Source organism: Scyliorhinus canicula, chromosome 9 (genome assembly GCF_902713615.1).
Source record: "Scyliorhinus canicula chromosome 9, sScyCan1.1, whole genome shotgun sequence".
NCBI lineage: Eukaryota > Metazoa > Chordata > Chondrichthyes > Carcharhiniformes > Scyliorhinidae > Scyliorhinus > Scyliorhinus canicula.
This window is the reverse complement of record NC_052154.1, coordinates 143,684,574-143,708,862: the sequence shown is the minus strand read 5'-3', so window position 1 is coordinate 143,708,862 and position 24,289 is coordinate 143,684,574. Positions and strand designations below refer to the sequence as shown.

The window sequence follows — 24,289 nt, the reverse complement described above, 5'->3', positions numbered from 1 at the left end:
ATCTTACTTGGAAAGCATCAGTCCAATAGCAATTAGTCGTGGCCGGGTTTCACAAAAAGACGCAATGGTTTCAAAGATAGAAAAAGAGAAACTGCAAAGTTTAATTGGGCAACTGAACTGGTTAGGAAGACAGACTAGACCGGACGTGAGTTTTGATGTTTTAGAGCTGAGTACAAAGGTGAATGATCCCAAAGTGGAAGACATAATAAGAGCAAATAAAGTGTTGGACAAACTAAAAATGCAGGAGTGTGTTTTGAAGTTCCCTGTGTTAGGTGATCCTAGGCATTTGAAACTCGTAGTTTATAGTGATGCGTCCTATGCAAATTTATGTGATGGAGTTTCAAGCGCAGGAGGTTTTATAATTTTTCTTTTCGGGAACAATGATAAATATTGCCCTGTTGTGTGGGAAACAAAGAAAATAAGGAGAGTGGTCAAAAGCACTTTGGCTGCTGATACATTAAGCTTAGTGGAAGCGGTGGATATGGCCTTTTATATAAATCAGATATTGACAGAAATTTTGGGATTAGAGGATTTAGGTAATATACCTATTGACTGTCACATTGACAATAAATCTCTGTGGGAAAATGTGCACTCTACAAAAAGTGTCAATGAAAAGAGGTTACGGATAGACATCGCAAGTTTAAAGCAGATGTTGGACAGAGGGGAAATAACAAAAATTAGATGGGTTGACAGTAGCTATCAACTGTCAGACTGTTTCACGAAAAGAGGGGCTAGTTCACAGAAACTTTTAGATATCGTGATTGAAGGGCACCTGTTTCAGTGAATGTTTTCTTTTCTTCTACTTAAAAAAAAATGGGGGAATCAGGTGTGTGTTTTAGTTTCTTGAAATTTTAGTTTCTTGAAATTTTGTTTTTACCTAATTGTTTTTTTCTCTCCAAGGAAGGGTAGATTGTTAAGTAATGGGTTAAGAGACATTGCAATTAGTTGTCTCATTTATGTTAAGTGTTCAATGATTGTCTCATTTATGTTAGGTGTTCAATGATTGACACTGATATGTAAAGGGGCTTCAGGTGGACTCTGGAGCTTGTGATGATCTGTAGAGTTCTGTGCAGAGTGAGTTTGAACCATTTTAGTAATGCTTTTAGTAAGGCATTTGATAAGGTTCCCCATTGTAGGCTTGTGCAGAAAGTAAGGAGGCATGGGATAGTGGGAAATTTGGCCAGTTGGATAACAAACTGGCTAACCGATAGAAGACAGAGAGTGGTGGTGGATGGCAAATATTCAGCCTGGAGCCCAGTTATCAGTGGCGTACCGCAGGGATCAGTTCTGGGTCCTCTGCTGTTTGTGATTTTCATTAACGACTTGGATGAGGGAGTTGAAGGGTGGGTCAGTAAATTTACATAGAATTTACATAGAATTTACAGTGCAGAAGGAGGCCATTCGGCCCATAGAGTCTGCACCAGCTCTTGGAAAGAGCACCCTACCCCCTACCCAAGGTCAACACCTCCAACCTATCCCCATAACTCAGTAACCCCACCCAACACTAAGAGCTATTTTGGACACTAAGGGCAATTTATCATGGCCAATCCACCTAACCTTCACATCTTTGGACTGTGGGAGGAAACCGGAGCACCCGGAGGAAACCCACGCACACACGGGGAGGATATGCAGACTCCGCACAGGCAGTGACCCAAGCCGGAATCGAACCTGGGACCCTGGATCTCTGAAGCGATTGTGCTATCCACAATGCTACCGTGCTGCCCACATTTGCAGATGATACGAAGATTGGTGGAGTTGTGGATAGTGAGGAGGGCTGTTGTCGGCTTCAAAGAGACATAGATAGAATGCAGAGCTGGGCTGAGAAGTGGCAGATGGAGTTTAACCCTGACAAGTGTGAGGTTGTCCATTTTGGAAGGACAAATATGAATGCGGAATACAGGGTTAACGGTAGGGTTCTTGGCAATGTGGAGGAGCAGAGAGATCTTGGGGTCTATGCTCATAGATCTTTGAAAGTTGCCACTCAAGTGGATAGAGCTGTGAAGAAGGCCTATGGTGTGCTAGCGTTTATTAGCAGAGGGATTGAATTTAAGAGCCATGAGGTGATGATGCAGCTGTACAAAACCTTGGTCAGGCCACATTTGGAGTACTGTGTGCAGTTCTGGTCGCCTCATTTTAGGAAGGATGTGGAAGCTTTGGAAAAGGTGCAAAGGAGATTTACCAGGATGTTGCCTGGAATGGAGAGTAGGTCATACGAGGAAAGGTTGAGGGTGCTAGGCCTTTTCTCATTAGAACGGAGAAGGATGAGGGGCGACTTGATAGAGGTTTATAAGATGATTAGGGGAATAGATAGAGTAGACAGTCAGAGACTTTTTCCCCGGGTGGAACACGCCATTACAAGGGGACATAAATTTAAGATAAATGGTGGAAGATATAGAGGGGATGTCAGAGGTAGGTTCTTTACCCAGAGAGTAGTGGGGACATGGAATGCACTGCCTGTGGAAGTAGTTGAGTCGGAAACGTTAGGGACCTTCAAGCGGCTATTGGATAGGTACATGGATTAGGGTAGAATAATGGAGTGTAGGTTAACTTCTTAAGGGCAGCACGGTAGCCTTGTGGATAGCACAATTGCTTCACAGCTCCAGGGTCCCAAGTTCGATTTCGACTTGGGTCACTGTCTGTGTGGAGTCTGCACATCCTCCACGTGACTGCGTGGGTTTCCTCCGGGTACTCCGGTTTCCTCCCACAGTCCAAAGATGTGCAGGTTGGGTGGATTGGCCATGAAAAATTGTCCAAAATTCTATGATTGACCTAGGACAAAAGTTCGGCGCAACATCGTGGGCCGAAGGGCCTGTTCTGTGCTGTATTTCTCTATCTATCTTCTCATTAAAGGTGTGTTGGTGAAAAAGGAGCTGAACTCTTGCCTCTTCATACCACAGCATCTAGTGCATGTTAACATAGTCTCCACCTCTTAAAGGTGGCATCTATCATGGCTGGTGGGAATCTGTGGTTACCGCAGATGGGGGCCATGGTTAGCACTGTTGCTTAAAAGGCGCCGGGACCAGAGGGATTCCTGGCAGACTTCTACAAAACATTTGCGACAGCACTGGCCCCGGACCTGTGGGAGATGTTCACAGACTCGCTGGTGAGGTGCACACTGTTACCCATGCTAGCATAAGCCTCAATCTTGTTAATACCTAAGAAAGACAAAGACCCAACTGAATGTGGTTCATACAGACCCATCTCGCTACTAAACATGGATGCCAAAATATTGTCGAAGAACCTAGCCGAAAGGCTAGAAGACTGCTTACCAGAGGTGGTCGCAGAGGATCAAACGGGCTTTGGCAAAGGTACACAGCTAACATCGAACATCAGGCGTCTGCTGAACGTGATCATGGCCCCATCCGGGGAGAGAGCACCTGAGGTGATTGTCTTCCTGGACAAACACCAGCTCCCAGTACTTCCAGCTGCACAGGGGCACCAGGCAGGGATGGTGGTGCTGATCCGAGGGTTTGCCTTGGGGGCATTATACTGGAGGTTCACCCATGAGGTGAAGCCTGTCCCGAGCCCAAACCGCTCCAGTACCTCAATGAGGTACTTCCATTCGACTCATCAAAGGCCTTTTCTGCATCCAGGAACATGATCACCTCTGGTTTTCTCTCCCTGAGTGGGGTCAGTATCACATTCAGCAGCCGTCTGATGTTGACAGTTAGCTGTCTACCCTTGACAAAGCCCATCTGGCCCATTGTGACCACCTCTGGTATGCAGTTCTCCAGTCTCTTGGCCAGGACTTTTGCGAATATTTTGTGTGCAGCTGAGCAGCGAAATGGGTCTGTATGATCCACATTCTGTCGGGTCTTTGTCTCAGGTGGCCTGAGTTCAGATTGGAGGCAGTGTGCCCCTCACTAGCGAGTCGGCGAACATCTCCCATAGGTGCTGGATGAGAGCCGGTGAAAATTTGGTGTAGAAGTCTGCCTGGAACCCGTTCGGTCCCGGCGCCTTCCCGCCTGCATGGAGTTAATATTCCCTGTTGTGTAATGCTTCTTCGTGTAGCATAAGCTGCTTCCATGATGTATACTTTGACAAGGGAAGGTCCAGACTTTGTAATGAGTTCAATATGTTTATTGAACTATTAACACAGTTCTTAAATGAGTTTGACTCTCTGCTAATCTATTGCCTATCTTCCCTCTCTTCCCTGTCTCTATGAGCCTTGTAGGCTATAATCTCCCATAATCACCAGCTTCAATGCTTCCCAGGATGTGGAAGATAAGACTTCCCTGTTCCGGTTGTTAATAATGTACGAGCCTATGGTTTGTGATATTTTATGGCAGAAGGCCTTGTTGGGTAAGAGGGCCATGCCCAGCCTCCATGCGGGAAATAGGGCATTGACCGTCTCCAACCTCACATCCATGTAATGTGGAGCGCGGTTGGAGATGATAATTACGCTCTGACTATTTTTTTTGGAAACTTTTTTATTGGCATTTCCCATATTTATAAACAATTGTGTCTATACATCACATTTTTCTTACCCGCGTTAATTTACTTTGTTATACAGAGAGGTTTATTTTGTCTTTCATTTAATTGACCTTATATACATTTTGCTGCCCTTTCGATCGGTCCATAGTTCCTCCCCCCTCCTGCCCTCCCCCCCCCCCCCCCCCCCTTTGGTTTCAACTATGTTTTGCTTTTATTTCCAGGGAAAGCTCCTTCTTTCTCTTCTTTTGTGGTTTCCCCCCTCCCTCCCCCCCCCCCACCCCCCGGGTGGCGCAGTCTTTTGTTCCTCGAGAAGGTTCCAAACTCTTTCAGTATTTGCAGTATTGCCTTCAGTCCCTCCTGTGGCTTCAAGACATAGAGGAGCAGGTCATCTGCATAGAGTGAGACTCTGTGCTCTCTGTCTCCTCTCCGGATTCCCTTCCAGCTTTTTGCGTCCCGCAGGGCTATCGCCAGGGATTCGATTGCTTGCGCGAACAAGAGTGGGGACAGGGGGCAGCACTGTCTTGTTCCTCTCTGTAGCTGGAAGTATTCAGAGCTGGTGGTGTTAGTTCGGACACTCGCTTTGGGAGCGTTGTACAGGAGCCCCACCCAGGCGGTGAATCCCGCTCCTAGCCCAAACTGTTTCAGTACCTCGAGGAGGTAGCTCCATTCGACTCTGTCGAAGGCCTTTTCTGCGTCCAGGGAGACATCGCCTCTGGTGTTCTCTCCCCGAGGGTCATTATTACGTTCAGCAGCCGCCTGATGTTCGCTGTGAGCTGCCTACACTTGACAAAGCACGTTTGGTCCAATGCGACCACCTTTTGGCCAGGACCTTTGCGAGTGAATTTCACATTCACGTTCAGTAGTGAAATGGGTCTGTATGATCCACATTCCGTCGGGTCTTTAACTTTTTTGGGTATCAGTGAAATTGTGGCTTGTGCTGGCGTGGGGAGCAGAGTGCCCCCTGCCCTAGTGAGTCCGCGAACATGTCCCTTAGGTGTAGGGCCAGGACTGGTGCAAATTCTTTGTAGAGGTCTGCCGGGAACCTGTCAGGTACTGGCCCGCTGCCTTCCCCTCCTCCATGGAGCTGATGCTCTCCATAACTTCTCCCAGATCTATTGGTGCTTCGAGCCCCCCCCCCCCCCCCCCCCCCAATCTGTCTTCCCCCATGACTGGTAGTTCCAGTCTGTCTAGGAACTGTTTCATCCCCGCGCCCCCGTTGGGGGGCTCGGAGGTGTACAGTCCCTGGTAGAAGGTCTCAAATGCCCGATTGACTTCCTTTGATTCTGTTATCAGTCGGTCTCTGCTATCCTTAACCTGCGCTATTTCCCTCGTGGCTACCTGCTTTCTCAGCTGGTCTTGTCTCCGTGTTTGTAGAAAGTTCCCCCATGTATGGCAGAGTTGATACTCTGCTTTCCTGGTGGATAGCAGGTTAAAGTCCATTTGCAGCTTTTTCCTCTTCGCCAGCTGCTCTACAGTCGGGGCTTCGGGGTATTTTCTGTCGACTTCCAGAATGGAGTCCACCAGTTGTTGCCTGGCCATTGTCTCCTGCCTATCTCTGCTTGCCTTGTAGGCTATGATCGCTCCTCTAATCACGGCCTTCAGTGCCTCCCAAAATGTGGAGGGTGGGATCTCCCCATTTTATCATAGAATTTACAGTGCAGAAGGAGGCCATTTAGCCTATCGAGTCTGCACCGGCTCTTGGAAAGAGCACCCTACCCAAGGTCAACAACTCCACCCTATCCCCATAACCCAGTAACCCCACCCAACGCTAAGGGCAATTTTGGACACTAAAGGAAATTTATCATTGCCAATCCACCTAACCTACACATCTTTGGACTGTGGGAGGAAACCGGAGCACCCGGAGGAAACCCACGCACACACGGGGAGGATGTGCAGACTCCGCACAGACAGTGACCCAAGCCGGGACCCTGGAGCTGTGAAGTGATTGTGCTATCCACAATGCTACCGTGCTGCCACGGTTGTTACTTATGTAGTTGCTTATGGCCCGTAATATTTTTTGGCAGAAAGCCTTGTGGGCCAGGAGGTCCACGTCCAGCCTCCAAGTGGGGTGCTGGGCATGGCCTGTCTCCAACTTCTCATCCATGTAGTGAGGAGCGTGGTCGGAGATAATGATCGCAGAGTATTCCGCCCCGTGATACCTGGAAGCACCGATTTCCCCACTGCAAAGAAGTCGATACGGACGTACACCTTGTGCACTTGTGAAAAGTATGAGAATTCCTTTTCTCCTGGGTGCAGGAACCTCCACCCCCCCCCACCCCCCCCCCCCCCCGTTCTCACCCCCCCCCCCCCCCCCCCCCCCCCAAAAATATGGTCCATAAAGGTTCCTAGTTCCGTAGCTATGCCAGTCTTTTTCCCTGTTGTGGGGTTTGATCGGTCGGTCAGTGAGTCCAGCATGTAGTTACAAACGCCCCACCCCCCCATAATCAGTCCGTGTGTGTCAATGTCAGGGATTTCCGCCATGGTCTTCTTTATGAATTCTGTGTCTTCCCAGTTGGGAGTGTACACTTTTACCAGTATGAATAGTGCCCCTTCCAAGACACCGCTGACCATGACGTTTCGCCCCCATGGTCCATAACTGTCTTGGTTTCTGCAAACCTTGTCCTCTTGTTAATGAGTATTGCTACCCCCCCCCCCCCCCCCCCCCCGAGCCCTCGTCCCTTAACATGAGTGGTATGTCTGTCCCACCAAGCCCTTCCTTACCAGCAGTCGGTCCTTCTCCCTCCGGTGCATCTCTTGTATGTAGAATTATGTCTGCTTTTAGGCTTCTTAGGTGGGTGAAGACTCTGGATCTTTTCACTTTGCCGTTGAGTCCCCTTACGTTCCAGGTGACAATCCTGTGGGGGGTTTCGGAACCCCCAGTCCTGCGGGGTCACCTATACTTACCTGGTGGACGCGCCCCTGCCCTCTGGGGTTTCCCTTCGTTAGGGGGCCATCCAAAATGGTCAGGGTCCCCGCTCTCACCATGAGGTCGGACCCCAGTGCTCCAAGGTTTCCCTTTGTCCAGGGGGAACCCAACATGGCCACCAGCTATGTGTACGCCACGTGGATGCGCCCCTGCACTCCGGGGTCTCCCTTCGCCCTGATGCCCTCCCGCGTGGCTGTTTGCGGCGCCATCTTTGTTCCTCACCCGGCTTCATGCCTGCCGAGGCCTGTGTCCGTTCTGCTTCTCTCACTCAACCTTCTCTTTGCTTCTTTTCTGTTCTGCGCTCCTCCCCCTCCCCCCCCCAGTCCCTGTCCCTCTGCCCCCACCCCCCCCCCCCCCCGTGTTCCCCCCCCCCCCTTCTACCCTGTCCCCCCTCTTCTTTGAGCTAGGTGCTCCCTCTCCCCTGAGAGGTGCGCCACGGATCTCCTTTCTTTCTGCCTTCCCGTGTTGGCCCTCCTCGCTAGTACGGTGTCTCCCCTCCCAGTACTTGCCCAGTTCTGGCCCTGCTTTACCTTCCTCCTTACACCCCTTGTCTCACCCTCCTCTCGCTTTTCTCACCCTCGCTCCCCTTGATCTGCTCCCCTTCCTCATATTGAGGGAAGAGATGAGCCCGCACAGTCCTGCGTAAAACAGAAAACAAACGTGTACAGTTCATGATCTTATTGTCTGTTTGCGGTCTGTCCTCCGCTCTTTGTTCTGATTCTTTTATTTTCCCGCCCCTGCGGCTTTCCTTGTGGTTGCGGCTGTTCCTCCCGCAATTTGTTCAATTTAACAAACTCGTCAGCCTCCGCTGGGGTGTTGAAATACAGATCCTTTCCCTTGAATGTTACCCAGGGTCTGCCGGGAATAACATCCCAAATCGCACTCCACTTTTATAGAGTGCTGATTTTGATCTGTTCAACTCGGCCCTCTTTTTTGCCAGGTCCGCCCCAATGTCCTGATACACCCTTATATTATTCCCTTCCCATGTGCATGATTTTGTCTGCCGGGCCCACTTTAGGATGTTTTCCCGGTCCTGGAACCGGTGCAGCTTCCAGATAATCGCTCTGGGCTGTTCCCCGGCTTTGGGCCTGGGTCAATGCGACCTGTGCACCCTGTCTATTTCTGGGGGGTTTGGAAAGCTCTCCTTCCACACTAGCTTGCCCAGCATTCAGGCAATGTAGCCCGCTGGGTCTCTGCTCTCCATCCCCTCTGGCAGACCCACTATTCTGACATTCTGCCATCTGGACCTGTTTTCCTGGTCCTCCACTTTCCCTTAGGTTTCCCTGGATCGTTACCAACCTTCTCACCTCGGTTTCCAGAGCTACAGTCCTGTCGCTCTGGTCCGAGGCGGCCTTTTCCAACTCCAGGATTATTTTCTCCAGCGCCTGGCACCTTTCTTCCCAAGCCTTCGATGGTTCACTGCATTTTGTCTGTCGTCTCCGACAGCACCTCCTTCATCATTATGTACAGCTCCGTCCTGATCGCCTCCTTTATGGCGTTTAGCTCCTTTTTCTGCATGCTTCTCCATCTTCCCCATGTGCGGGGAGGGGGTAATCGCCGCATCCTATTCCTGCTCCGCTTTTCGGCTCGCCAGCTGTTCCCTTTCCTGGTTCGCCTGGAGCTCCTTCCCGCCTCGTGGAGTCGTCTGCCTGATTGCCCGCCCGCATCTCCTGCCCTTTTCCTTTGCCTTTACTGTTGCTCCTTACATCTCACCATCTCCCCAATTTATTATTATTTACAGGCATATTCCTTTTATGTGCCTTTTGGTGGGAAAATGTTTTTTTTTTTAAAAACAAATATTTCTTTTAAATTTTCAGGAAAGAGGAAAAAAAATTATCCTCTCCGTGTTCTTTGACCCCTCCAACTTTAAAGTTGTTTCTTAGGGAACAAAGCCGCGATCCCCCAGTCCTCCTCCACATGCAACCGCTCCGCTGACCTCACCAGGTCCAGTTTCTCCCCTCTCGCCCTTTTAAATCTCCAGCTCCGTGGAACAGAGCTTTGACCCTTGAACAGGGCGAGGGAGGCAGAGCCGACTTCAAAGGGATTTAATTTTTTAAAAAACACTGGGGAACCCCAAGAAAAAGACTGCGATATCGCGGACCGGCGGGAGCCTCTCCTTAACGTGGCCACTCCGCTCGTGAACGCCACCGGAAGTCCTCTCTGACTACTTCTGGAAGCACCAATTTCCTCACTACAAAGAAATCGATGTGGGTGTAGACCTTGTGTACTGGTGAGAAGAACAAAAATTCCTTCTCACCCAGGTGAAGGAACCACCAATGGATCATTGCCCTGATCTGTTCCATAAACGTTCCCAGTTCCCTAGCCATGCCTGTAGTTTTCCCCGTTCTGGGGTTTGATCAGTCCATCCATGGATCCTGTATGCAGTTAAAGCACCCCCCATGAACAGTCAATGCATAGCTATGTCGGGATTTCCGCCATGGTCTTCTTTATAAAATTCGTGTTGTCCCATTTGGGTGGTACACGTTTACCAGGACTACCGGTGCCCTGTCTAGGACACTGCTGACCATGACGTACTATACCCCTTGGTCCGTAACCACTTTGTCACCGCAAACACCGTCCACTTGTTTATGCCCTTGTTCCACAGCAGGAATGGTAGGTCTGTCCCACCCAGCCCTTCCTTAACCGCAGTCAGTCCTTCTCCTTCAGGTGCGTCTCTTGGAGGAAGACTTTGTCAGCTTTGAAACATCTCAAATGGGCGAAGGCTCTGGATCTTTTCACTGGGCTGTTCCGTTCTAGATGACTATCCCAGTGGGGGGTTTCTGTACCCCTTTCTGTGGGATCAACCATACTTACCTGGTAGATGCGCTCCTGCACTCTGGTGGTGGGGGGGGGGGGGGGGGCATTGGTCCCCCTCTCTCGGGGGTGGCCGAGGACCCCTCGTCTCGTGGGTCCGCCAACTTGTTCACTTGCTGTTCCTGTCCTTTTCCACCGCTTCTGCCTTCCCTGCGGCCCCTTGAGCTCCCACTTGCTGGCATGTTGCTTATTTCCTCTTCCTTTTCTGTTTACGGGGAAAATGAGTCTGAATTTTCAGGCTAACTTCGTCCAAAAGTAATTATTTTACTGAGTTCTGGAGGCGAGCCACCAGATGTGCCACTGATCAGCAAATCCCCATCATCGGAAGTCATTAAAGCTCTATTTACTAGTATAAAAAACCTTCAATTTTAATACTGTATTTCACACAGGACACACCAAGTAATTAGACTAATTATGTGGTTTTAATTTGCTGGAAAAAGACATGCTGTCTCAGCTTTTCATCTTGCACTCATAAGGAGAAATCACAAAATTTCTAACATTAAAAGGAACAATAATTTATAATAATAATAATCTTTATTATTGTCACAAGTAAGCTTACATTAACACCGCAATGAAGTTACTGTGAAAAGACCCTAGTCGCCACATTCCAGCGCCTGTCCGCATGCGAAGAGAATGCTTTTGGTTGGCAGGTAAACTCTGACTGGTAGAGGTGTTACCACAAAGAGTGTAGCAGGGAATAGTTAACTGCCAAGCTTTTTTTCAAATTTAAACCGGACAGGCCAACTCTAATTGATAAAGGCATTACCCTGGTAAATGAAACAGGAAATGGCTGCTCCCAAGCCTTTATTAGTTGAAAAAGGTGTAATGCATGGACATGCTGCTTCTGTCTACAAAGAACAGAACTCTGTATTGTGAATAGATGTGGCTTCTAACATGCATAAGTGAGTCACTCTATGAGCCCAACTCATAATCTTAAATAGGTTTTCAGTATGATTCTTAGCTAATCAAGATTGTTTAGCGAGCGTTATTCAGTTGCAAAATGACATCTAACGTTAGACACTTGAGTTTTGCAAGCATGGGCTGGTTGACTACAGTCAGCACTTTTCCTGTGTGAACAACCAAAGGTACGTGCTGTTTGATATGATCACCATGTCCTTGGCATCTTACTTGACATCCCACCAGCACTGATATTCATATTGCCATTACTCATTTGTGTGATAGGCAGAATGTCTTTTTGGTTTGACAGCAGTATCCTATTTGCAGACAATACCATTCATGTTGCTACTGCATTTATATCAACAAAATGCATGCCATTCTTAATGACACATCCATATTCATATCCATTGGACCTGCTGCTAAGCATGACCAGACACCTCTGCTCAAGAGCAAATTACAAAAATGCTTGTTGGGCCTGTCTAACATTAATGAACTGCCAGATAGTATATATGAGGGGATTCATCCTCACGGCTCACTGCATCCATGTCTGTATGGGCTGCCCAAGAAAAAGAAAAGCGATGCCCCTTTACGTCCTATCTTATCTATGACTGGTTCCGCACAAAATGATTTGGCCAAATGGTTGGGCGAGTTGCTATAAACTCTGATCAGAGTTTTCACATGCATAGTGAAGGAATCCTTCACCTTTGCGAAGACCACACAGGACTTGTGTATTGATTGCAATTCCTTGTCCCTTTGCTTGTTCAACATTGCCAGCCTATTCACCAATGTACTACTCAAGAAAACCATGTGATTGCATCATGGTGATCTAGATGCATTGCCATTGTCTGAATCTGTATTCTTTGAGCTTATGAGCTCAGCACCTTGTGAGGTTGAGTTCAGTTTTAATGATACCATGTATGCCGAAATACATGGTGTTGCCATGGGAACCCCTCTAGGTCTAGCTCCCGCAAATATCTTTGTCAATTTCCATGAGAAAAACATATTAATGGAATGACACCTAACCTCCTACTTCTTGCATATTCTTGATATGTAGATGATACTTTTGCTATATTTGGATTTGCAGTTCAACATAAGAACCTCCTCAAACACCTTAATGGGCTTTATCCTACGCTCAAATCCACCTTTGAAATAGAGAAGCCAAAAAAGCTCCCTTTCCTCAATGTGTTGCTTGGGAAATCTGCCAATGGTTTCTCTGCTACTGTCTATGCAAACCTACCTTCTCTGGTCAACAGGACGCTGCTTTCAAGCAAAAAAGATATTCTGTTTATCATATAGATAAGTAATGTGATATCTTAATTTCAGTACTGGTGTGATGCCAGAAATGTATGCCATACATCCCAACAACTGGCAGATCATATCAAACAGTGCATACCTTCAGCTGTTTGCAATAGGCAAAGTACTGACCATATCCAACTACCCCATGCTTGCAAAACTCGTGTCCAACATTAGATGTGAATTTGCGATTGGACAACAGTTGCTAAAAATCCTGATTGTGCTAAGAATTACATTGAAAACTAATTTATAATTATCAACCCTGCACACAGCATAGCTCACTTACACATGTTAGAAGCCACAAAAGTAATTCACCGGGCCCTGTTCTTTGCAGACAGAAGGAGCACTTCCACACATTGTGCTTCTTATAACCAGCCAAAAGCTTGGGAGGAGCCAATCCCTGGTTCATTCCCCAAGGCAGTGCCTTAACCAACCAGAGTCAACCTGCTTTGTACAAAAGCTTAGCTGTTAACTGTTCCCTGCTGCAATCTCCATTGCAACACCTCTACCAATCAGTCCACTGCCAGCCAATCAGCGCTCTATTCTCATGCAATATAAATTATTTTTTCCTTTACTGTTGGTAATCTTACTGATGAATGCAAGACAAAAAGTATAGGGCAAGATGTTCCGGCTGTTTATACTGGCGGGATCTGCTGGCCTCATCGATGTTGCAATCCTGCCGCGGTTTCCCGGCAATGCGGGGCTTATTGAATGGGAAATCCCAGAAGATCCAACTGCTGGCTAACGGCAGACCACCTCCCTCCGCCAAAAAACACGCTGTGGGGAATCTCGTCCATTGTCCGCATGTCTCTTTTTTTCAGCAACATAAAATTCTGTATGACCAAATGACTATACATTTGAATTGTAGTCATCATTGTAACGTAGGCAATGCAACAGCCATTTTGTTAACAGCAAATTTAATAAGTGGAACAGAAGGACAAAATTATCTCAATTATTATTTAAGTGTTGAGGAAAAAAATACTTGCACTAATGTAGCGCTTTTCATGTTCATCAGATGTCTCAAAGAATTTCATAATGTAGGAAACAGGGCAGTCAATGTCCACAGCAAATTCCCACAAACAGAAATCTGTATTAGCCAGTTAATCTGTTTTGATTGAAAAGTAAATATTGACCAGGACACTGGGGATAACTCCCCTGCTCTTCTTCAAAATAGTGTCATGGGGTACTTTACATCCACCCAACAGACAGAAGAGGCCCCAGTTTAAACATTTCATCCAGAAGGTCCTCTAGCAATACAGAGCTAGAGTGTCACCTTTCATTTACAATCTTAAATCCTGGAATGGCATTGTGATTCAGAGGCCAGAGTGTTACCAATTGAGCCACAGTTGGCACATTGTTTTTTTTTCTTTTTAAAATAATTTTTATTGAAATTTTTTACAAAAAATATAACAACAAACAATGAAAAGCAGCAATAAAACACCCTAATAACTGTACCACCCCCAAGAACGTATCAACGCATGTGGGCCTGGTGCAGCACCTTGAATTGGATGAGGCTAAGCCGCGCACATGAGGAGGAAGAGTTAACCCTCTCCAGGGCACCTGCCCATGTCCCATCTTCGATCTGTTTCCCCAGTTCCCCCTCCCACTTAGCCTTTAGCTCCTCTACTGATGGCTCCTCCACCTCCTGCATTACCTTGTAGATAGCAGATATCTTCCCATTGTTGCTCGTTTTACTGGAGTGTATTAACACTCCTCCGTTTAAAGGCCGTGTGCTTAACACTACTATGGCTCTGTGTATGTAATTATGCTCAGGAGTCGCCAGGTGCCGTATTTAGACACCTCACAAGTATATCAAGGTCAGGTTCAAAGTAATAAATCTGTACACCGATTAGTAAGTCCAAACGATTGATATTTATTATGACAAATATAATAAATACACATGCATACGCTAAAGAGACTAACTTACTTCTAATACTAAACAACTAAAATACTTATCTAGACAGGAACAGGCAAGGTCAGGGGACAAGGCCTTCGTCCCGTTCTTGGTCTGCAACTCTCAGGTACTTAAAGTTGTCAGGATCTAGCAAGGTCTGGATCACGTAGCGATCGTTGTATTGGCACTTACAGTTCGATGGCTGATTGCTCAACGGCTGGTGATGGAACTGGAGTCAGGATGCGATGTATCAGCAAAGCGGAGCCGGAGCAAAAGTAGCAGTCAGAGCCGGAGCCAAAGCAGACCGAACCATGTGCGGGGTCTACTTTTATAGGTCTTAGAAGTCCGTGCCCCCGTGGAGCGGGCCTTTTACCTGCCATGTATCGATTGGGCCTTTCCCAATCGATATCTTCTAAACCCCCCAATCTGAGGGTCGTTCCTCGATGGGTGGGGCGGTCCCTATGGTTCTTTGTGTTGGTTACTGTGGTGCCGTTCTGTCTGGGCGTCTACTCAAAAGTATCCATTGATACTTAAATGTTTCTATTGTGCGGGGTCTGGATCTGGATCACCTCATTACTATGTAGATCTTGTTGCCATTTACACCTTTGGCTGAAACTCTGCACCTGGCCAAAAACTGGTTTCTGTACGTGCAGAATGCTAATTAGTCTCCTGCAAACTGCTTGTCCTTGCTAAGACTGTTTTTCCCTGCAGCCTTAGCAGTTCTCCATTTTGTAGCCCAGTGTCCATCTTAGGTGGCTACACCATCCCCGACCCAGACCCCCGAAAGCACCCTGTCACTCACCCCCCTCGCGGGAAGCAAAGGGAATCCCTCCACCTGCCGCCTAGCAAACGCCTTTACCTGCAGATACCTGAACATGTTCCCCCTCCATCACCCACTTGCGCACCATTGACACATTGGCCGCCCAATAATACCCCGAGAGATTGGGTAACGCCAGCCCCCCACCATCTCTACCCCGCTCCAAGAAGACCCTCTTCACCCTCGGGGTCCCATGCGCCCAAACAAAGCTCATGATGCTGCTAGTCACCCTCCTAAAAAAGGCCCTAGGGATGAAGATGGGAAAACACTGAAAGAGGAACAAGAACCTCGGGACAACCGTCATTTTGACGGACTGCACTTTACCCGCCAGCGATAGCGGCACCATGTCCCACCTTTTGAATTCCTTCTCCATCTGCTCCACAAGCCTGGTAAAATTAAGCTTATGGAGAGTCCCCCAACTCCTGGCCACCTGCACCCCCAGGTATCTGAAACTCTTCACTGCCATCTTAAACGGGAGCCTCCCAATTCCCTCCTCCTGATCACCCGGGTGTACTACAAATACCTCACTCTTGCCCAGGTTTATAGACCGAGAAGCTCCCAAACTCAGCCAACAGCTCCATCACCCCCGGCATTCCCCCCTCTGGGTCCGCCACATACAACAGCAGGTCGTCCGCAAACAGCGATACCCTATGTTCTTCCCCACCCCGCACCAGGCCCCTCCACCTCCCCGACTCCCTCAGCGCCAAAGCCAGAGGTTCTATCGCGAGTGCAAAAAGCAAGGGGGACAGGGGGCACCCCTGCCTGGTCCCACGGTAGAGCCTGAAGTACTCTGATCTCCTTCCATTGGTAACTACACTCGCCATCGGGGCCTCGTAGAGCAACCTCACCCATTTGATGAACCCCTCCCCGAATCCAAACCGCTCCAGCACCTCCCACAGGTACCCCCACTCAACTCTATCAAACGCCTTCTCTGCATCTAGCGCCACCACTATCTCCGCCTCCCCCTCCGGCATCATAATGACATTTAACAATCTCCGCACATTCGTGTTAAGCTGTCTTCCCTTGACAAATCCTGTCTGATCCTCGTGTATCACCCCTGGCACACAGTCCTCTATCCTGGTGGCCAGGATCTTTGCCAGCAACTTAGCATCAACATTGAGGAGCGAGATTGGCCTGTATGATCCACACTGCAAGGGGTCCTTATCCTGCTTCAGGATCAGAGAGATCAGCGCCCGTGACATCGTCGGGGGCAAAGCCCCCCCCCCCCCCATGCCTCATTGAAGGCTCGAACCAACAGGGGGCCCACCAGATCCGCATACTTTTTATAAAATTCCACCGGGAACCCATCTGGCCCCGCCGCCTTACCTGACTGCATTTGACCAATCCCCCTGACTAGCTCCTCCAACTCTATCGGCGCCCCCAGCCTCTCCACCAACTCCTCCTGCACCTTTGGGAAGCGTAGCCTGTTCATGAAGCTCTCCATACCCCCCCCCCCCCCCCCCCCACCGGTGGCTCCGACCGGCACAGTTCCTTGTAAAAGTCCCTAAAGACCCCGTTCACCTCTGCCCCCTTCTGCACCACATTCCCACCCTTATCCGTCACTCCACCAATTTCCCTAGCCGCATCTCACCTGCGGAGCTGATGCACCAACATCCTGCTCGCCTTCTCCCCATACTCATATACCGCGCCTTGCGCCCTCCTCCACTGTGTCTCCGCCTTTCTGGTGGTCAACAAGTCAAACTTGGCCTGCAAACTACGCCGTTCCCCCAGCAACCCCTCCTCCGGGGCCTCCGCGTACTTCCTAGCCACGTCCAGGAGCTCCCCCACCAGTCTCTCCCTCTCCCTCCTCTCCCTATGGGCCCGGATGGAAATCAGCTCCCGCCGGATCAGTGCTTTCAGAGCCTCCCAGACCATCCCCACCCGGACCTCCCCTGTGTCGTTCGTCTCAAGGTACCCCATAATACTTCGCCGGACCCTCCTACACACCTCCTCATCAGCCAGCATCCCCACATCAAGGCGCCACAGCGGGCGCTGGTCCCGCGCCTCCCCCATCTCCAGATCGACCCAGTGCGGAGCATGGTCTGAAATTGCTATGGCCGAATACTCGGCATCCTGCACCTTTGGGATCAATCCCCTGCTCAGGATGAAAAAATCTATTCGGGAGTAAACCCTATGTACATGGGAGAAAAAGGAATACTCCCGCGTCCTCGGCCTCACAAACCTCCAGGGATCCACCCCTCCCATCTGGTCCATAAACCCCCTCAGCACCTTGGCCGCCGCCGGCCTCCTACCCGTCCTTGAACTGGACCGGTCCAGTGGGGGATCTAGCACCGTGTTAAAGTCTCCCCCCAGGATCAGGCCCCCTGCCTCCAGGTCCGGAATGCGGCCCAACATGCGCCTCATAAAGCCAGCATCATCCCAATTCGGGGCATACACATTAACCAGCACCACCTTCTCCCCATGCAGCCTACCCTTCACAATAATATATCTGCCCTCCTTGTCCACCACCACCTCAGACGCCTCGAACGCCACCCTCTTCCCCACCAGAATCGCCCCCCCCCGGTTCTTCGCGTTTAATCCTGAGTGGAAAACCTGCCCCACCCACCCCTTCCTCAGACGAACCTGGTCCGTTACCTTCAAGTGGGTCTCCTGGAACATAGCCACGTCCGCCTTCAGCCCCTTCAAATGAGAAAATACCCTAGCCCGCTTAACCGGCCCATTCAGCCCCCTCACGTTCCAGGTGATCAGCCGGATCAGATGGCACCCCGCCCCCCTCCCCCGCCAACTAGCCATAACTCATCGACCGCTCGCCCCAGGCCAGCACACCCTGCCCGACCCGTCCCCCATGACGATACCGCCTCCCCTCTACCCCCCCCCCGGCCCACACCAGCTCTCTCGTGGCCCTTCCAACAGCAACCCAGTGTTCCCTCCCCACCCCCCCCCCCCCCCCCCCCCCCCCCCCCAGGCTAGGACCCCTCCTAGCCGCGACGCACCCTCCATGGTACTTCCGAGAGTCAGCTGACTTCTGCTGACCCCGGCAACTCCCGCCAAAACCCGGCCGCTCCCGACATGGGGTCATCGCCCCTCCTGCCACACCTCCTTGGCACCGCTTCAGCGCGGGAAAAAACCAGTAGAGGTCACGCCCCCACCGCCAGGTCCAACCCCCCCTGCCCCGCAGCGCGGGAAACCAGAGGAAAGCTCGCGCTTTCACACTGCCCCACCCCACCCTTCTGACGCAGCTCCCCAAATTCCAGCTCCACCCCATCCCCCCAACCCAGTACAGAAGAGAAAATAAAAAAACAAACCCCCAACATTCCCCACATAACTCAAAACCATACCCAACAGACCCACCGGAAACAGAGCAAAAAAAACCAGCATAGAAAACACATGTCAAAATTACAAAATAGCAACAGCAAAAACAGCAACTGCCGTAGTGCACCGGACCCCGCAGCCCCCAGACCCTAGTTCGAGTCCAGCTTCTCCGCCTGGACAAAGGCCCACACCTCCTCCGGGGACTCGAAGTAGTGGTGCCGGTCCTTATATGTCACCCACAGACGCGCAGGCTGCAGCATTCCAAATTTGACCTGCTTGGCATGCAGCACCGCCTTCGTCCGGTTAAACCCGGCCCGCCGCTTAGCCACCTCCGCAATCCAGTCCTGGTAGATTCGCACTACCGAATTCTCCCACTTGCTGTTCCTCTCTTTCTTGACCCAGCGCAGCACAAACTCCCGGTCACTGAATCGACGGAACCGCACCAGCACCGCCCGCGGGGGTTCATTCGTCTTGGGCCTCCTGGCCAGAACTCTGTGGGCTCCCTCAAGCTCCAGGGGCAAATGGAAGGACCCTGCTCCCATCAACGATCTCAGCATCGTTGTCACATACGACGGAAGATCCCACCCTTCCAGCCCCTCCGCCAGGCCCAGGATCCTCAAATTATTTCGCCTCGTGCGAAAGTCCAGCTCCTCCAAGCGGTCTTGCCACTTTTTGTGAAGTGCCTCGTGCAACTCCACCTTCCCCACGAGGACCACGGCCTCCTCCTCCCGCTCCGCGGCCTGCCGCTGCAACTCCTGAATGGCCACCCCCTGGGCTGTCTGGGTCTCAAGCAGCTTGTTGGTAGTCGCATTCAGGGAGTCCAGCAACTCAACCTTCAGCTCCGCAAAACAGCGCAGAAGAGCAGCTTGCTGCTCCTGCGCCCACTTCCACCAGTCCTCGGATGCTCCGCCGGCCGCCATTTTGTCCTCCTTCCCCCGCTTTTCCTGGGGAGCTGCTGCAGCCTTTTCCTTTGCCCCACTCCGGGTAAGCACCATAAATTTCGGGGAATGTTCCTCCAGACACCTTCCCCCACCGGGAATCGTTGAAACAGCGCCGTTTGGGGCCCTAGAATAGGCCCGAAAGTTCTTTAATAGCGAGAGCTGCCGAACGTGCGGCTTAGCTCCTCATCACCGCAACCGGAAGTCACAGTTGGCACATTGTTGATTAAGCAATTTGTATTAACTTGGGAGAACATTATGTTTTCCCCAAAATATACTTTTTCCATAAAATTTGTCAAAGTGCATTACATATCATAGATCATAGATCATAGAATTTACAGTGCAGAAGGAGGCCATTCAGCCCATCGAGTCTGCACCGGCTCCTGGAAAGAGCACCCTACCCAAGGTCAACACCTCCACCCTATCCCCATAACCCAGTAACCCCACCCAACACTAAGGGCAATTTTGGACACTAAGGGCAATTTATCATGTCCAATCCACCTAACTTGCACATCTTTGGACTGTGGGAGGAAACCGGAGCACCCGGAGGAAACCCACGCACACACGGGGAGGATGTGCAGACTCCGCACAGACAGTGACCCAAGCCGGAATCGAACCTGGGACCCTGGAGCTGTGAAGCGATTGTGCTATCCACAATGCTACCGTGCTGCCCTTAATGCTACCGTGCTGTCCTTCAGTTCAATAAGTGTGCACATCACCAACAATCTGTCCTGGTCCACCCACGTCGATGCTACAACCAAGAAAGCACAACAGCACCTATACTTTCTCAGGAAACTAAGGAAATTACGCATATCCACATTGACTCTTACCAACTTTTACAAATGCACCATAGAAAGCATCCTCTCTGGCTGCATCACAGCCTGGTATGGCAACCTCTCGGCCCAAGACCGAAAGAAACTACAGAGAGTCATGAACACAGCCATCCATCACGCGAACCCGCCTCTCATCCATTGACTCTGTCCACACCCCCCAATGCCTTGGGAAAGTGCATGGTGTAATCAAAGACCCCTTCCACTCAGCTGATCCACTCTCCCAACTTCTTCCATCAGGCAGGAGATACAAAAGTCTGAGAACACGCACTAACAGATTCAAAACAACTTCTGCCCCACTGTTACCAGACTCTGAAATGATCCTCTTATGGATTGATCGGTCTCTGCACACATCTTCTCTACTGAGTAGTTCTGCATTCCTGTATGCTTCACCTGATGTCTATGTATTTACATTGCGTATTTATAGCCCTATATTTTTTTGCCATGTATGGAATGATCTGACTGGACTCTACGCAAAGCAATACTTTTCACTATACCTCGATGCACGTGACAATAAACAAATCCAATCCAATCCAAATTTGACATTATGTAAAGTGCAATGCAGATCAATTTATTTCTAAACAGTACGAGGTACTTCAATACACTTGCCGTTAAAAATTATGTTTACAGTGTACATTTCATGTCAAATGTTCCCTGGTGCATATGGCCAGAGAGATTTTCACACAGGTTCCAGCCCCTCAATGTATTATATTTTGAGGGCATTATACAGTGACCTTTCCCCATTGAATCTTTGTGGCAGCTCCCTCAAGCTTTAGCAGCTCATCCCTCAGCACATGGCCACAAATATTAGAATATGCCTATATGCAATGCTTTATTGTCACCATCTCTTTGCATCAGAAGACCAGCATGTTTCGGGCAAACTAAAGAGCATCTTTCATCAAGTTGACAGTTCTCCGTCAGTAGTTAATATTCATCTCAGCATGCATTCTTGAGACTAGCCTCTGAAGCACTGACTGCCCTCCTTTTAACATGATGTGGAGATGCCGGCGTTGGACTGGGATCCGAAAGCTCGTGTTTGAAACAAACCTGTTGGACTTTAACCTGGTGTTGTAAGACTTCTTACTGTACTCCTTTTAACAGTTACACAAGATCTATTATGCCTGCCCCTTTCTAAGTCTCTGGAGGGAAATTAATCCACAGTATTCTAACTCAGAGATGAGATTTCCACCACAACACAAAGTGCAGCTGCAAGCGCACGCAGTTTTAGAATTAAAAATCCTATCCCAAGACCACCTACAGGTATGACATGATGATCCCCAAGAAGGAGCGCATGACAGATCAATCTAACTTTGTACGCTCACCTTTCAGATATATGGGTTCAAAGCTGAGAAGTTAACGTGGATCTATTCCTTCCTCATAACTTAGACCTCCAACACTGGTCTTCATAATGTAAGTGAGATACACGTTAATTTAGTTTAACGTTTCCACATCATATGTTAAAGAACCTATCAATCTTTCTCAAATAATTCTCATCCAGGATAATGGAACATAAGGGGGCGCGCACCTATTTCCTGCAGCTTCCAGTCACAACAACTTGCACTTCTGTAGCACCGATGGCACGGATTTAGGGTGCAAAACACACGTTTCAGAACCTTGGAGAGGAAAGAGGGCGGTTGAAGGTGGGACGGTCGCTTGCAGGGACACGAGGGGTTAAGGCTGGAATTTAAGGAGGAAGGTGATGATGGCAGCTTTCCCCAAACAGTTATATTTTCCCACTGTGGACGCTACAAGGACATCCGCTTCTCTCCAAAAGCGTTCCATGGTTACTTATGAAGCCCCACTCCCGCACATGCGCAGTGGATCGCTACAGTGTATCCGAAGAAGAAACCAATCGCCGCTCGATACATTGTATCCGACCCAGACGGAATTAAAACAAAGGGAAAGCGCGAGGACCGAACGCGTGATACCGAGCAGCGGTCACTCGTGCTGCGAGCCCGCTCACTGGTCGGTGGCTCAATTGTTGTGTCCGAAGCCTCCCCCGCCCAGTGCCAGCGTTTGCATCGCGCTCATTTTGAAGGCTGTGCGAACCCGTTGGTTCCGCCATCCAATGAAACCGGAGTCCGCCCAGCTGCAAAAACAGGGACGACAGACTAATTAACCAGTTGCTGTCAGCGCTCGAGCATCCTCTCCGTCTGTCTCTCCTCACCCTGGGGGTTAATTGGTCAGGTGAGTGCGGAAGATTTGCACCGGTGGGAGGAGCGGTACCCAACCCAGACGTGTGTGTCGCATTTACTAACTCCTCATTCAAGGGAACAAAGAGTAGGGGGAATTCCGGAAGCGGTCTAGCAACCGCCCTTCAGCTCAATTTAAAAAAAATTACAACTGGTTTGTTTTATGCCCAAGTGGTGCAAATAAACACTTCAAAGAGGTTCGAAAATTAGTGGGACCTTTTTCGACGAAGTGGCCCTTCACTCACCTCAGCCATGTCATGTACAGGGCCATGGCGTACATCTAGGCTGTAATTTGATTGGCTTCCTTAACAACGCCGTGTAAATGTAGTGAAAGAGAAAGCTGGCATGTTTAGAAAGTGTTGAGAGCCTAAGTGAGGTACAAGGTAGGGATTATTTAGTAAAACTGCGGATGGGAATTTGGGAATGCATTTGCAGTTCGGAACTTGGCATCTGACGTAAAGCGATTTCACTTGAATGTTAAAATTATGTTAAATCGTCTCTTAAGGCCCGAAATCACGTCCAAGTGCGATTAGACTTTTCTCTTCTGCGAGTCACAAATTTGTTTGTTCCGCTGTCTGACTCCAGTTCAGACTATGTTTTCACTTCCAGTTACAGTATTCACACACAACCTGTTCATACAGTGTGAGCGTTAGTGGAATTTCGAAGAATAACTCTGCTTCTTTTTGATCCCTATCCACAACATTATCGGCAGAGGTTTGTCCTGGAGATTCCCTTTGTAATGCTAAATGGCAGCAGGTACATTCTCAACCCTGCACCCCTCATCATCACAATATGAAAATAATGAGGACCCTTAACTGAATTTATTTTAAAAATGTATTCATGGAATGTAACCAGCATTACGTATCCCTAATTGCCCTTGAGAAGATGGTTGAGCTGCTTTCTTGAACTGCTGCAGTTGCTATGGTGTAAGTACATCCACTGCTCTTAGGGAGGGATTTCCAGGATTTTGACTCCATAATAGTGAAGGAACAGTGATACTTTTCCAAGTCAGGATGAAAGTGATAAATACCCAAGGCCTGATTAATCTACAGCTCCGGGTACTACATGAAGTAGCTGTGAAATTTGTGGATACATTGGTTGTTATCTTCCAAAATTCTGTAGTGTCTGGAACAGTTCCTGTAGATTGGAGAGTGATAAATGTAACCCCACTAGTTAAAAAAGGAGAGAGGGTGAAAACAGGGAATTACAGATCGGTTAGCCTAACATCAGTAAGAGGTAAAATACTAGTCTATTATAAAGGATGTGATAACAGGACAATTTAAAAAAAAAGAAGTCAACATGGGTTTATGAAAGGGAAATCATGTTTGGCAAACCTACTGGGATTTTTTTTTGAGAACGTAACTAGTAGAATAGATGAGGCCGACCAGTGGATATGGTGTATTTGGATTTCAGAAAGCTTTTGATAGCATCTCACATGAGAGGTTAGTATTCAAAATTAAAGTGCATGGGATTGAGGGTAATATGTTGGTTATAGATTGAGAATTGGTTAACAGGCGGGAAACAGAAAGTAAAGAATAAATGGATCTTTTTTGTGTGGAATGCGGTGACTAATTAGATACCACAGGGATCAGTGTATGGGTCCCCAGCTATTCACAATATATATCAATGATTCGGATGAGGGAATGAAATGTAATATTTCCAAGTTTGCACATGGCACCAAACTAGATGGAATTGTGAGTGGTGAGGAGGAAGTAAAGAGGCTTCAAGGTGATTTAGACAAGTTGTGAGTGGACAAATACATGGTAGATGCAGTATAACATGGATAAGTATGAAGTTATCCACTTTAGTAGGATCCCAGAATGGCAGAGTTTTATGATAAATGTCGATGTACAGAGGTGTCCTTGTACACTAGTCACTGAAAATAAAGATGCAGGTGCAGCAAGCAGTTAGGAAGCGAAATGGTATGTTGGCTTACATTGCAAGAGGACTGGAGTACAGGAAGAAGGATGTCTCTGTACCT

General features: G+C 48.9%; 1 protein-coding gene across 1 annotated transcript in view; it reads left to right on the top strand.

The window, feature by feature from the left end:
* The first annotated feature begins 3,214 nt into the window (after positions 1–3,214).
* The window catches only part of LOC119970942, an 89,033-nt gene continuing 67,958 nt past the window's right edge, over positions 3,215–24,289 (top strand). Inside the window, exons 1-2 of the mRNA XM_038806053.1 lie at positions 3,215–3,308; positions 22,187–22,303. Of these exons, the coding sequence (XP_038661981.1) occupies positions 3,215–3,308; positions 22,187–22,303 (211 nt within the window). The remainder of the gene's footprint in view (positions 3,309–22,186; positions 22,304–24,289) is intronic.